The sequence below is a fragment of the Scyliorhinus canicula genome, chromosome 26 (genome assembly GCF_902713615.1).
Source record: "Scyliorhinus canicula chromosome 26, sScyCan1.1, whole genome shotgun sequence".
In the NCBI taxonomy this organism is placed as follows: domain Eukaryota; kingdom Metazoa; phylum Chordata; class Chondrichthyes; order Carcharhiniformes; family Scyliorhinidae; genus Scyliorhinus; species Scyliorhinus canicula.
Window position 1 is genome coordinate 9,895,443 of NC_052171.1, and position 13,888 is coordinate 9,909,330.

Below are 13,888 nucleotides of genomic sequence, written 5' to 3' on the forward strand. Positions count from 1 at the left end.
AATAAGTTCAAGGCACATCATGTTGAGCGAACTTGACTGGGTTTAACAATGACGAGGGTCGATCTGAGTGCTGCGGTTGACATTATAAATCTGCACTTGAGAAACTAAAGCCCCCGGAATTAAAGGCAGTGTCAATCGCAAACTGACCAACGGGCAGTAAACAGAGAGTATTGGGGAACATTTGTTATTCAAGTTTGAATAATCTTTCTTGATATATTATTGACCTGGACCTTGGTGTATAGTTTCCCCTTTCAGTGGGCCGGACCGCCTTTAAGACCAGAAGGCAGGATGCCCTCCTCGCCATCAGCGAGCACTGCTGGGTGCCTCTGTTGAGCACAGAGGCAGCCAAACGTTCAGGAGAGGTGCAGCCCGATGCTACACACAACTCCCACCTCCAGGTCAATGTCTAACCCCTCCATGCGTACATATTAACATCAGCTGTGTTTCTCCGCAGGTTGGTACCGGGGGTACAGTCTTCAGAACAAATCGAAGAAGGTACTGTGACTATTCTTTGCACTACCATTTGATTGTGACTGCAGTCCGACCTATGCTTCAAACTCTAGGTTATAAGGCCACTCTGGGCCCACCCACTGAACCATAGAATTGCCGCAAGAGTGTTCGGCTGCGCGTCCTGCCCCCATCCGTTTAATTCGCCATCGTTCCCCTTTACGGGGGACAGACTGCCTTTAAGAGCAGAATTCCCTACCATTCGCTCGGAATGAAGAACTTCAATCCGTGCTTCAAATCGCAGATGCGTACCCCGCAGGGGAGTACGGTAAATGGCTCGGGGACTAGTTTTAGGGCAGGCTCCCTTGCTGATGGGCCAAGTGGCCTCCTTCAGCATTCTGGGCTCCCACTTTCCCTCCATATGTTAGAGTCAGGCGCTTAATTCACCGTCCTGACACCGTGCAGTGTTCGGTTATCCCTCTTCGCTTCTTACAGAACCATCAGGAGCCTCTTTGCACTCCATTGCTCCCCTGAGACTTTCATAGCGCATGATATTTCTCACGGGACAGAGAACGGTCATGAATGCTCAGAGACAGACATGGGCTGCCTGCTGAGCAGGAACTGCCCGGAACGATATTGAGGAGACGAGAGATGGGTTAAATGAGGGCATTTATCCCCTCCGTTGTATCTGTATTCTGAGACCACCTAACCAAGTTTAACATGTTACAGCAACCAGAGTGACCGAGTGCGGCATCAAGGAGCCCGGGCTAAACTGGAGTCAATGGGAATCAGGGGGGGAATCTCTCCGCTGGTTGGAGTCATTCCCGGCACAAAGGAAGATGGTTGTGGTGGTTGGAGGTCAATCATCTCAGCTCCAGGACATCATTGCAGGAGTTCCTCAGGGTAGGGTCCTAGGCCCCAACCATCTTCAGCTGCTTCATCAATGACCGTCCCTCCATCATAAGGTCAGACGTGGGGATGTTCGCTGATGACTGCACAATGTTCAGCACCATTCGCGACTCCTCAGATAATGAAGCAGTCCATGTCCAAATGCAGCAAGACCTGGACAATATCCAGGCTTAGACTGACAAGTGACAAGTTACATCCGCGCCCCACAGGTGCCAGGCAATGACCCTCTCCAACAAGAGAGGATCTAACCATCAACTCTTGACATTACCATGGTTGAATCCCCACAATCAACATCCTGGGGGTTACCATTGATCAGAAACTGAACTGGACCCAGCCATATAAATACTGTGGCTACCAGGGCAGGTCAGAGGCTGGGAATCCTGCGGAGAGTAACTCACCTTTGTGGGCACCACGGTAGCATGGTGGTTAGCATCAATGCTTCACAGCTCCAGGGTCCCAGGTTCGATTCCCGGCTGGGTCACTGTCTGTGCGGAGTCTGCACGTCCTCCCCGTGTGTGCGTGGGTTTCCTCCGGGTGTTCCAGTTTCCTCCCACAGTCCAAAGATGTGCGGGTTAGGTGGATTGGCCATGCTAAATTGCCCTTAGTGTCCTAAAAAATAATGTTAATGGGGGTTGTTGGGTTACTGGTATAGGGTGGATACATGGGCTTGAGTAGGGTGATCATTGCTCGGCACAACATTGAGGGCCGAAGGGCCTGTTCTGTGCTGCTGTACTGTTCACCTCCTGACTCCCCTCCTCAAAGCCTGTCCACCATCTACAAGGCACAAGTCAGGAGTGTGAGGGAATACCCTCCACTTGCCTGGATGAGTGCAGCTCCCAACAACACTCGAGAAACTCCACACCATCCAGGACAAAGCAGCCCCAGCTCGATCGGCCACCCCTTCGGCCACCTTAAACATTCGCTCCCTCCAATTACAGCTGAGTATGGCCCATGCGAGTGCAGTCCTGGGGGGAAGGGGGAGGGTGGCGGGGGAGGTGGTGGGGATGGAAGGGAACAGAAATGATCTCAGAGGTGAGGAGGGAGTTTATGTATCCTGTGTGGATTGAACGTCAATGAATTGGTGTTTCTCTTGCCACCTCACAGGGCATCTTTCCTGCGACGTACATACATTTAAAAGATGCTAAATTGGAAAGCGGCGGGTGAGTATAAGAATCCTCTGAGATTAACGGGTAATCATTGAGGACAAGGTGATCTCTCTATCCTTACATTCCCTGAGTGGTTCTGCTCGGCTGTTTCAAAGGGTCAGTTAGGAGCAACCACATTTGCCGCGTGGTCTGGAGTCACGTATTTGATAGAAGAATCATACAGTGTAGAGGGAAGCCATTCGGCCCATCGAGTCTGCACTGACCCTCCGAAAGAGCTCCATAGCTAGGCCCCATCCCTTCAACCCAACTAGCCTTTGGACACTAAGGGGCGATTTAGCGCGGCCAATCCACCTGGCCTCCACATCTTTGGACTGTGGGAGGAAACCAGGGCACCCGGAGGAAACCCACGCACACACGGGGAGAACGTGCAAACTCCACACACAGACGGTCACCCAAGGCCGGAATTGAACCAGGGTCCCTGGCGCTGTGAGGCCCCTGTCGGCCTGACCGGGCAAGGACGGCAGCTTTCCTTCCCTCAAAGGGGGTCTTAGTGAACCAGATGGGTTTTTACGACAATCGATTATAGTTGTCACGGTCATCATTACTGGGATTAGCGACAATTCCAGATTTATGAATTAAATTTCAATTCCACTGGTTGCCAAGGTGTGATTTGAACCTATGTCTGCAACCCCCCACCCCCCACTCCACCCACCCTCCCCACTGCCCCAGAGCACTTGTCTGGGTGCTCTGGATTACGAGCCCAGTGATATTACCACCATGTCACCATCGCCCCTTGAATCCCAGTTGCCGCTTTTCCCTCCCATCTCCTGGCAGTCCGCATCTTCCACCCTCAACTCTGAACCCTGTGGTTCCCCTCTTCACACCACCCGCAAATATCTTCGCCAGGCACCCCCAATGTTGGAATCTAAGTCGTTGACGTAGTCATGACTTAGACGTGAACGGCCGGGGACCCAGTCGGAAACCCACAGGCCGCAGGAAAGAGAGAAAATACTCTCTCGGTCATACAACCCCATCCTTGTTGTGTCTCTAGAATGACATGTGACCCACTCAGTAGTAATGGAGGCTTTGACGTGATCACGTGCGTGTTTCAAAGAGTCGGTGAGTGCATTAATATCGTCTCCGTGTTGCTGTGGGCGATGAATCTCAGATGTGTCGTATTATAGGTAGCTAGTGCAATAAGGGTTAGAAATCTGGGTTAGAGTGTGTTTAACTGCTGCAGACATGTTAAACGGAAATCCCAGTTTGAAATATTCTGGGAGCCAGGGGTGCAATTAAAGCATCATAAAAATGCTTGGGCCAATGGAATGTTGTTTTGATGAAGGGGGGGGGGCTCCCTGTGGAGTTAAATAGACTTCAGCTTGGCAAGATGACCCCATTGCTGGGTGGAGCAACGGTAGCGGGCGTTTTGGAGGAAATGCAGGTTCAGCTGTGTGGTTGGAAAGGTGGAAAATACATCTGAAACAACTGCTGAAGAAATGCAGCCAGAGTTCCTGCATGGGTCTGAGAGGAGTCAGATCTTATCTTTGAAGCAGAGTCGAAAGATTGCTCTTTCTCAAAGAACAGCTCTGGAAAGCAGGTATTCCTATGTGCCATTGGCAGTTACCGTGGACTATGAGCTGAGATGGTTTGTTCCTAGTTGTTTGAGTGGGAATAAAGATAGCAGTTAAGGGTAGTGTATTCACTGTATTGATTAGCATCGTTTCGGGGTAACTGTAACTTATTTTCTGCTGTGATGTCAAAAATATTTTAATACCATTAGTCATAAAGTTTGTATTAATAAACCATATTCCTATTTCTTCATAAGATCGCTCCTCAAACAGGACTTCTTTCCTCACAGTCAAAATATTGGGGGTTTTTTATCCAGGATCTTACCCACTGTTGGGGGCTGGTCTGGGATTGTAATAAGGCTGTGTCAACAGCAGAGGCGTCCCATAGAACCACTTCGCTCCGTATGGGCAGCATGGCAGCACAGTGGTTAGCACTGTTGCTTCACAGCGCCAGGGACCCAGGTTCGATTCCCGGCTCGGGTCACTGTCTGCGCGGAGTCTGCACGTTCTCCCCCCGTGTCTGCGTGGGTTTCTTCCGGGTGATTATCAGATAGATAGATAGAATTTACAGTGCAGAAGGAGGCCATTCGGCCCATCGAGTCTGCACCGGCTCTTGGAAAGAGCACCCTACCCAAGGTCAACACCTCCACCCTATCCCCATAACCCAGTGACCCCACCCAACACTAAGGGAAATTTTGGACACTAAGGACAATTTATCATGGTAATCCACCTAACCCGCACATCTTTGGACTGCGGGAAGAAACTGGAGCACCCGGGGGAAACCCACGCACACACGGGGAGGATTTGCAGACTCCGCACAGACAGTGACCCAAGCCGGAATCGAACCTGGGACCCTGGAGCTGTGAAGCAATTGTGCTATCCACAATGCTACCGTGTTACCCAACACCCAACTCCTGCAGTCACACATGAACCCGCTGGTGTCTCAGCAGGTTGGATGATCGATTGAATCCCTTCCCACACTCGGGGCAGGTGAATGGCTTCTCCCCACTGTGAATGTGTTGGTGTGTCTGGAGATTGGATGATTGAGTGAATTGTTTACCGCACACGGAGCGGGTGCTCCGGTTTCCTCCCACAAGTCCCCGAAAGACGTGCTTGTTAGGGTGAATTGGACATTCTGAATTCTCCCTCTGTGTACCCGAACAGGCGCCGGAATGTGGCGACTAGGGGCTTTTCACAGTAACCTCATTGCAGTGTTAATGCAAGCCTACTTGTGACAATAAAGATTATTATTATTATTATATAAGTCATCCAGGCTACCTGAGCACGTTACCATTGGCCAGAGCTGCCAAGGTGACAACGAAAGATTATTTTTGCTCGCGAAATATGTACACCTTTTGTGTGTGTTTTCACGTGAGTGGCAGTTAAATTAAATCAGCCTTATTTCGTTATTTTACAAACTGTCTGAAAATAAGGGGTGGCCCATAGAACATACAGTGCAGAAGGAGGCCGTTCAGCCCATCGAGTCTGCATCGACCCACTTAAGCCCTCACTTCCACCCTATCCCCGCAACCCAATAAGCCCTCCTAACCTTTTTGGTCATGAAGGGACAATTTAGCATGGCCAATCCACCTAACCTGCACGTCTTTGGACACTAAGGGACAATTTAGCACGGCCAATCCACCTAACCTGCACGTCTTTGGACACTAAGGGACAAATTAGCACGGCCAATCCACCTAACCTGCACATCTTGGACTGTGGGAGGAAACCGGAGCACCCGGAGGAAACCCACGCACACAGGGGGAGGACGTGCAGACTCCACACAGACAGTGACCCAGCCGGGAATCGAACCTGGGACCCTGGCGCTGTGAAGCAACTGTGCTATCCACTTGTGCTACCGTGCCGCCCATTGAAGGCGGAAGTGAGGAGATTGTCCGCTCAATCTTCGGAGCTCTCTTCCTCGAAAGGCGGGAGAGCGTCAAATGCCCTGTCCTTGCTCGCGGCGGTTCGAGGGACGGACTCGCGACGGGGGAACCCCAACCCGGATTCTTGATAAGCAAGGGGGTGAAAGGTTATCGGGGCCTCCTTGGGTTCCCAATTCGGTTTGCTCAATGTGTCATTTCTGTTTCGTCTGAATCGAATTTCGTTTGAGCGTATCGTAATTCTGGGGGGGGGGGGGGGGGGGGAGAGGGGGGTTGGGTCACTCATTCGGTTAAAGCAATCCCAAATTTCAGAACCTTGCCATGTAACGTGTCACCACTTTTCCTCTTTGCCGGGCACCTTACCCCCCCCAGAGGGGGGTTAACCCACGTGCGCTGTGCGGTCAGCTCGAGAGACACTGTAGCCATCAACGCAGCACGTCCCGCGTGCTCCTCCCATCCTGCTCTCCGAATCGGCTGGCCATCCTGCGCCACGACATCGGCAGCCGCTAACCCGACCTTTTTTCTTCCAGCAGGCAGGATGAGACTGTGATTCCCGGTGAAGTGTCACTGGTCCAGGAGCTGAGCACGACCTTGAGAGAGTGGGCAATTATCTGGCACAGGCTGTACCTGGTGAGCTTTGAACGTTTAGCAAAGGATGAACGATGTTTTTTTTTTACATGGCCTCTAATCATCCTCTTTCCCAATAGGAGAAAACATTCTCGCTGTGTCTATTCCATCAAACACCTTTCAGGATTGCAAAGTGCTCGATTAGGTCACCCAATCATTTGCTTTTTTTTCACTAACTGGCTGATTAATTCTTTCCTGATAATGTAAGCCCACAGTTCTGGGTTTAATCACTGACCTTCCCTCCCGTAAAAGCTCCTGACTATATTGCCGCAGAATAGGGAACTGCTCCCCGCTTGCTTCCCCTCCCAAGCCCCCATCCCCCTCCCCCCGCCCAAGGGTCCTGGCCAATATTTATCCCTCTTCCCCCAATGTCGAAATAATATTGAAAAGGAAAAACAGATCATTACCGAGTCGCTGCGTGCGGGATCTTGCTGTGCCCCCACTCGCCTTCCCTGCATTCCAACACTTTGAAAGCACATCCCAATTGGCCGCAAAGCGCTTTGGGGTAGCTTGTAAACGTGGGGGGGGGGGCCTAAATAATTTTGGCTGCTGTTGTGGCCAATGCGGCTGTCACACAGCATATCAAAATGGCCGCCGCTCCCCTTCCAGATACAGCAGGCTGCTTCAGGGCCTTTTTTGTTGAAATTCTACATTGCCCTCACGTGTCCGACAGGAGGAAGCCCGGTGATTTGAAATTTAGACGCCGTAGCAGCTGTCACCCGATATCATAATTGTTAGTTAGGGAGATGCCCGACAATGGATTGGGCTCCTTTGGCCTTTTGAGACAGGCTTCTAGTTTCTCCGAGCTTTGCGTGCTCACACGCCTCTCCTCAACATGTTCAAACAGGCCCTGGGCTTTCAGGAAATGTCAGTATCCAATTCTGTAAACCTGAGAACGTGCTGGAGTATTGTTGTCTTTTAAGTCGCAAAGCTTTTGTCAAACCCTTCATTTCGGGCCTACAAAACAAAAAAATCCACGCCCTGCTCGTGTATTTGAACAGGAAGGATTCAGGATTTGATCGCTCCTGATCACCCCCCCAGATACGACGAGTACCTCAGACCTCATCATAGGGAGCAGAAATAGGTACCTTGAGCCTGCCCCACTGGTCATTAAGATCATGGTTGATCTGACCGTGCCCTGAACTCCACCTTCCTCCTGTTCCCCTCGATCGCTTGTCAGTCAATGATCCGTCTAACTTGGCCTTCAATATATTCAGTGACCTACAGCCCCCAACGCACTCTGGGGGGAGTGTGGGGGGGAGGCGAACGCACAGACTAACCACTCTCCACCTCTCCAACTTAAATGGGAGAGCCCTCATTTTTTAAACATCCTCTCCACATTCTCTCTGTCGACCCCCCCCCCTCAGAACCTGATATGTGTGAGCTCCAAGTTCGAAACCCGGCTTGGTCACTGTCTGCGCGGAGTCTGCACGTTCTCCCCCTGTCTGCGTGGGTTTCCTCCGGGTGCTCCGGTGTCCTCCCACAAGTCCCGAAAGGCGTGCTTGTTAGGTGAATTGGACATTCTGAATTCTCCCTCTGTGTACCCGAACAGGCGCCGGAATGTGGCGACTAGGGGCTTTTCACAGTAACTTCATTGCAGTGTTCATGTAAGCCTAATGTCATCCTCCCCGTGTGTGCGTGGGTTTCCTCCGGGTGCTCCGGTTTCCTCCCACAGTCCAAAGATGTGCAGGTTGGGTGGATTGGCCGTGATAAATTGCCCTTAGTGTCTAAAATTGCCCTTAGTGTTGGGTGGGGTTACTGGGTTATGGGGATAGGGTGGTTGTTGACCTTGAGTAGGGTGCTCTTTCCAGGAGCCGGTGCAGACTCGATGGGCTGAATGGCCTCCTTCTGCACTGTAAATTCTATGATTCTACTTGTGACACTAATAAAGATTATTATTATTAAGAGCCCCTCTCCCAAAGAGTTTGTTTTTTTAATTTTACAGTACCCAATTATTTTTTCCCAATTAAGGGGCAATTTCTTTCATAGAATTTTCAGTGCAGAAGGAGGCCATTCGGTCCATCGAGTCTGCACTGGCTCTTTGAAAGAGCACCCGACCCAGGCCCACACCTCCACCCTATCCCCATAACCCAGTAACCCCACCCAACACTAAGGGCAATTTTGGACACTAAGGGCAATTTATCGTGGCCAATCCACCTAACCTGCACATCTTTGGACTGTGGGAGGAAACCGGAGCACCCGGAGGAAACCCACGCAGACACGGGGAGTGACCCGGGGCCGGGATCGAACCTGGGACCTCAGCGCCGTGATGCAGCAGTGCTAACCACTGCGCCACCGTGTCACCCTTCTCTCAAAGAATTGTAGGCCCAACCTGCTCGATCTATTCTAAGACGATCTTTGTCCTCGGAATCCCACGAACTCCATTGCAATTACATCCTTAAGTAAGGAGACCAAATCTGTCCACAATACCCCAGGTATAGACGATCTAAGGCCCTGTACAATTTGGGCGAAGCATCCATACTTTATACCCTGTCCGGTTTGCAATGAGCTCCGCCATTCAGTTTGCCTTGTGAATCACTTGCTGAATCTGCGTACTAACTTTCCCCGAGGATCGGAAACCTGGGCTTTCGCTTCATCACAGCGGGTAGCCCGCTTGCTCCGGAGTCAGGAGAATTGCGGGTTTGAGTTCGACCCCTTGGTGAAAAGCCAGGCTGACAGGCCCCGGGACTGAGGGAAGGCTGCCATGTCAGAGGTGCTGTCGCCTGATGAAGCCGCTCGGTGGAGGAGATGGAATTCCGAGTCGTTTCCGTGGGTTGGGAAAAAAATCTGGGGCAAGTGTTTCGAAATGACGCCAATTTGCGCAGTTGACAAAGCTTATCTCATGTCCCCTACAGAACAGCAACAAGGTGATGTTCCACCACGTCCAACAGATGACTTACAACCTGATCGAGTGGCGTTCCCAGATCTTATCGGGCACCCTTCCCAAGGATGAGCTGCTGGAGCTGAAGAGGAGAGTCATTGCCAAGATCGACTACGGGAACAGGTGACAACTGACCAATCCCCACCACAAACATGGAAAACCGGTCCCCAAGTTCCGCAGGGCGCCTTCCGCGAAGGAATGGAGGACATTCCCCCGGGGACTCAGCGCGCGCGTACATAAGTTTGAAAAGTTGCGATCCGTGGGATATCTTTAATCCCGCGCTAGCTTTCAAAATTTTCTTCCTCCGGACAAACACAAGAGAACCAAATTTCAGAGGGAGCAACTATTTATACTGCAAGGAAGCAGAGTTCCGATTGGTTGGTGAGTGGACTCTTGATTGGTTGAGGCGTTGTCGTGGAGAGTGCAACAGGGGAACTACTGTTCCCGCACGACTCTTTTAAAGTCAAAAATGGCGCAAAGCCTGGACATGTTCCTTATGCTTGCAGAAGGAGTATGAACAGGTCCGTAGCTTGTGCGTTCTCCAAGCGACCAAATGATCTTTGGGCAAAACAAAAAGAAAAAATGCTGGAAAATCTCAACAGAACCGACAGCATCTGTGGAAGGAGAACAGAGCTAATGTTTCGAGTCTGAATGACTCTTCACCAGAGCCAACTTCATGCCAACCCTTTCCCGGGAGCATAAGCCGTTGTTCGCTTTGAAATTTGGGATTCTTTAACTGTCCGGACAAGTGCAAAGGCGAACGGCCTCGGCCGCATATCCACCGAATGAAAATTGCTGTGCGTGACTCTCGTTGCCCGTCCTAATCTGGCAAATCCTTGATTTTTTTCAGGATCCTCGGACTCGACCTGGTAGTCCGGGACGAGCAGGGCAACATCCTGGATCCTGACCTCACCAGCACCATCACCCTCTTCAAAGCTCACGCGGCTGTGTCCCGAGGAATAGATGAAAGGATACAGGAGGATAAGGTAGATTTACGCCCACCCCCCCCCCCCCCCCCCCAACCCCCACGGCGGCCGATCTTAACACCTCAGAATCGGTTCCCTTTTTTTAACCCCCTTTCGTGTCTTTCTAATTGCCTTCAAGTTAGGCCAGGATCGATGGACGTGATTGACAGAGTTGAGTTAAAAGGGATGTCTTGAATTTACATAGAGAGTCCTTAGACCCTCAGGCTGTTCCAGATACTGACCCTCTGACAGTGCAGCACTCCCTCAGTACTGACCCTCTGACCGCTGCAGCGTTTCCCTCAGTACTTGACCCTCTGACAGTTGCAGCACTACCCTCAGTACTAACCCTCTGACAGTGCAGCACTCCCTCATATGTATGGCCCTCTGGACAGTGCAGCACTCCCCTAGTACTGACCCTCTGACAGTGCAGGCACTCACTTCAGTACTGCCCCTCGGACAGTGCAGCCACTCCATCAGTCTAACCCTCTGACAGTGCAGCACTCGCGTCTGCCTGTGCGGCGCTCCCTCAGTACTGACCCTCTGACAGTGCGGCACTCCCTCAGTACTGACCCTCTGACAGTGCAGCGCTCCCTCAGTACTGACCCTCTGACAGTGCAGCACTCCCTCAGTACTGACCCTCTGACAGTGCAGCACTCCCTCAGTACTGACCCTCTGACAGTGCAGCACTCCCTCAGTACGGACCCTCTGGACAGTGCGGCACTCCATCAGTACTGACCCTCTGACAGTGCAGCACTCCCTCAGTACTGACCCTCTAACAGTGCAGCACTCCCGCAGTACTGACCCTCTGACAGTGCGGCACTCCCTCAGTACTGATCCTCTGACAGTGCGGCGCTCCCTCAGTACTGACCCTCTGACATGGCGGCACTCCCTCAGTACTGACCTTCTGACAGTGCAGCACTCTCTCAGTACTGACCCTCTGACAGTGCGGCGCTCCCTCTGTACTGACCCTCTGACAGTGCAGCACTCCCTCATTACTGACCCTCTGACAGTGCGGCACTCTCTCAGTACTGACCCTCTGACAGTGCGGCGCTCCCTCAGTACTGACCCTCTACCCACCTCATGATACAGAATGTTGAGATCATTCGAGACGTACAGCCGATAAGGTTGGGAATAAACCCCACTGACGTACTCCTGTCTCTCTCACTCTTTCTCTCTCTCCCTCATGTCCAGTCCAGGACTCACAATATGGAGGTGCGGCGCCAGTCGATATTCAGCGCCACCCACACGTACAGCCTCTACATCAACCTGAAAAACTTTGTTTGCAACCTTGGGGAGGCTGCGGAACTGCTTATGTCTCTCTACGACCCCGTTCAGTCCGAGTTCATTAGGTACGTTCGCCCTCTCTCTCTCTCGGAGAAGAGCTGTGAGTATGCCCTCTCTCTCCTTCTCTCTCTCTCCTTCTCTCTCTCTCTGTCTCGTCCATCTTTGATTTCTGCCCTGATGACAAGAACAAAAGTAACAGCATCGGGGTGGGCCTCAGTCCTTCATACCATTCGCCGCCATTAGACAAGGTCAAGGGTCAATCGCCCACCTCGCCACCAACTTCTACTAAAGTCTCTCTATCTCTGTGTTGAATATTCTCAATGACTGACCATCCATAGCTACATGCCAGTGTGGTGGAGCGGAGTCAGAAATCCCAAAACATCTCCCCACGCCAAAGTGAAGACGTCATCTCCAAAATGGCCGCCCTGAACCTCAGTGTCTCCTTGACCTCTCACCCCAGGAAGTAGTGGAGTTGTAGCCTGGTTGTCCTTCCCTCCGTGGCAGCTACAGCCTCATCATAATTCCCCCCTCTCACCGGCCTCTGGGCCTTCCAGCCCCCTCCCTTTGAATCCTGCGGAGAGTAACTCACCTCCTGACTCCCCCCCCAAAGCCTGTCCACCATCTACAAGGCACAAGTCAGGAGTGTGATGGAATACTCTCCACTTTCCTGGATGAGTGCAGCTCCCAACAACACTCGAGAAGCTCCACACCATCCAGGACAAAGCAGCCCCGCTTGATCGGCACCCCATCCACAAACATTCACTCCCTCCCCCACCGACGCACAGCGGCAGCCGTGTGTACCATCTACAAGATGCACTGCAGCAACTCACCAAGGCTCCTTAGGCAGCACCTTCCAAACCCACGGCCTCTACCATCTAGAAGGACAAGGGCAGCAGATACCTGGGAACCCCACCACCTGGAGGTTCCCCTCCAAGTCACTCACCGCCCCGACTTGGAAATATATCGGCCGTTCCTTCACTGTCGCTGGGTCAAAATCCTGGCACTCCCTCCCTAACAGCACAGTGGGTGCACCTACACCACACGGACTGCAGCGGCTCAAGATGGCGGCTCACCCCCACCTTCTCAAGGAGCAATTAGGGACGGGCAGTAAATGCTGGGCCCAGCCAGTGCGCCCACATCCCGGGAACGGTTAAAAGCGGCGGCGCGCCGACGGCCATTCCATCCAGTTGTCATAACGCCCTCTGCCTGGTACTCATGCCAGAGCGCCATTTGTCTCCCAGGTGCCAGGGCTGGTGGTGAACGAATATTGAACCCTTCCCGACCCGGAATGTGACGCTAAGGATCGCCCTGTCGGCCATATCTGACCCGGGTTTTTTTTTTTTGTTTTTCAGTGAGAATTACTTGGTCCGTTGGAGCAAGATTGGAAAACCCAAAGAGTTTGACCGACAAAACAAACTGGAAGCACTTTTCACAGTGAGTGGGCCTAATCTTAACTGGAATAGAACCAGTCTCCATAAACCCTCAGCCAATGGGGAGATCATGGCCTAGCGACGGTTTCCGAGGCCAAGCTTATATACTGGGGGACACGGGTTAAAATCCCCACAGGGCAACTGACAGGATTTAAATTCAGCGAATAAAATCTGGAATTGTAAAGTTAATCGTAGCCGAGGTGATCGCCAAGCTGTCATCGATTGACGTGAAAAAACGTCTGGTTCACTAATCCCCTTTGGGGAAGGAAATCTGCCTCCCTTATCTGGTCTGGGCCTACTGGTGACTCCAGATCCCACAGTGCAATGCGGCTGCCACTTTTTGGCCCCTCTGAGAGTGGCCCGCGCGAGACACTCGGTGGCAGGGTTAACCTGTTCCCCTAGGCCTCATTCTCTTTCTCCTCTCTCTCTCTCTCCTCAAAGGACCTCAGCAGCAGTGATTTGATCCGTCTGAGAATTAGCCTGGTCTGCCAAATTGTCCGGGTGGGCCACATGGAGCTGAAGGAAGGGAAGAAGCACACGTGTGGTTTGCGCCGCCCTTTCGGAGTTGCAGGTAAAGGCGCTCGGTGTGTGTCTGTGTGTGTGTGTGTGTGTGTGTGTGCGCGTGTTTCGGAAAGGCCTGACACGCAGTCACACCACCTATACCTCAGAGAGCAGCCAGAGGTGTCCAGGCCATCCCCAGCCCTGGGGAAGTGCTATCTCTGTTTGTCCGCGTCTCTCACTCCCGTTGTGGCTCAGTTTCGCTCCCTCACGCTCGCTCTCTCTCATCCCTC

At 52.1% G+C, this 13,888-nt stretch overlaps 1 protein-coding gene across 1 annotated transcript in view; it reads left to right on the forward strand.

The window, feature by feature from the left end:
- The first annotated feature begins 9,403 nt into the window (after positions 1-9,403).
- Positions 9,404-13,888, forward strand: part of LOC119957341 (dedicator of cytokinesis protein 5-like) — a 72,127-nt gene continuing 67,642 nt past the window's right edge. The window contains 5 exon segments of the mRNA XM_038785242.1: positions 9,404-9,541; positions 10,269-10,404; positions 11,580-11,732; positions 13,020-13,101; positions 13,539-13,668. Coding sequence (XP_038641170.1) covers positions 10,382-10,404; positions 11,580-11,732; positions 13,020-13,101; positions 13,539-13,668 — 388 coding nt within the window. The 5' untranslated portion in view covers positions 9,404-9,541; positions 10,269-10,381.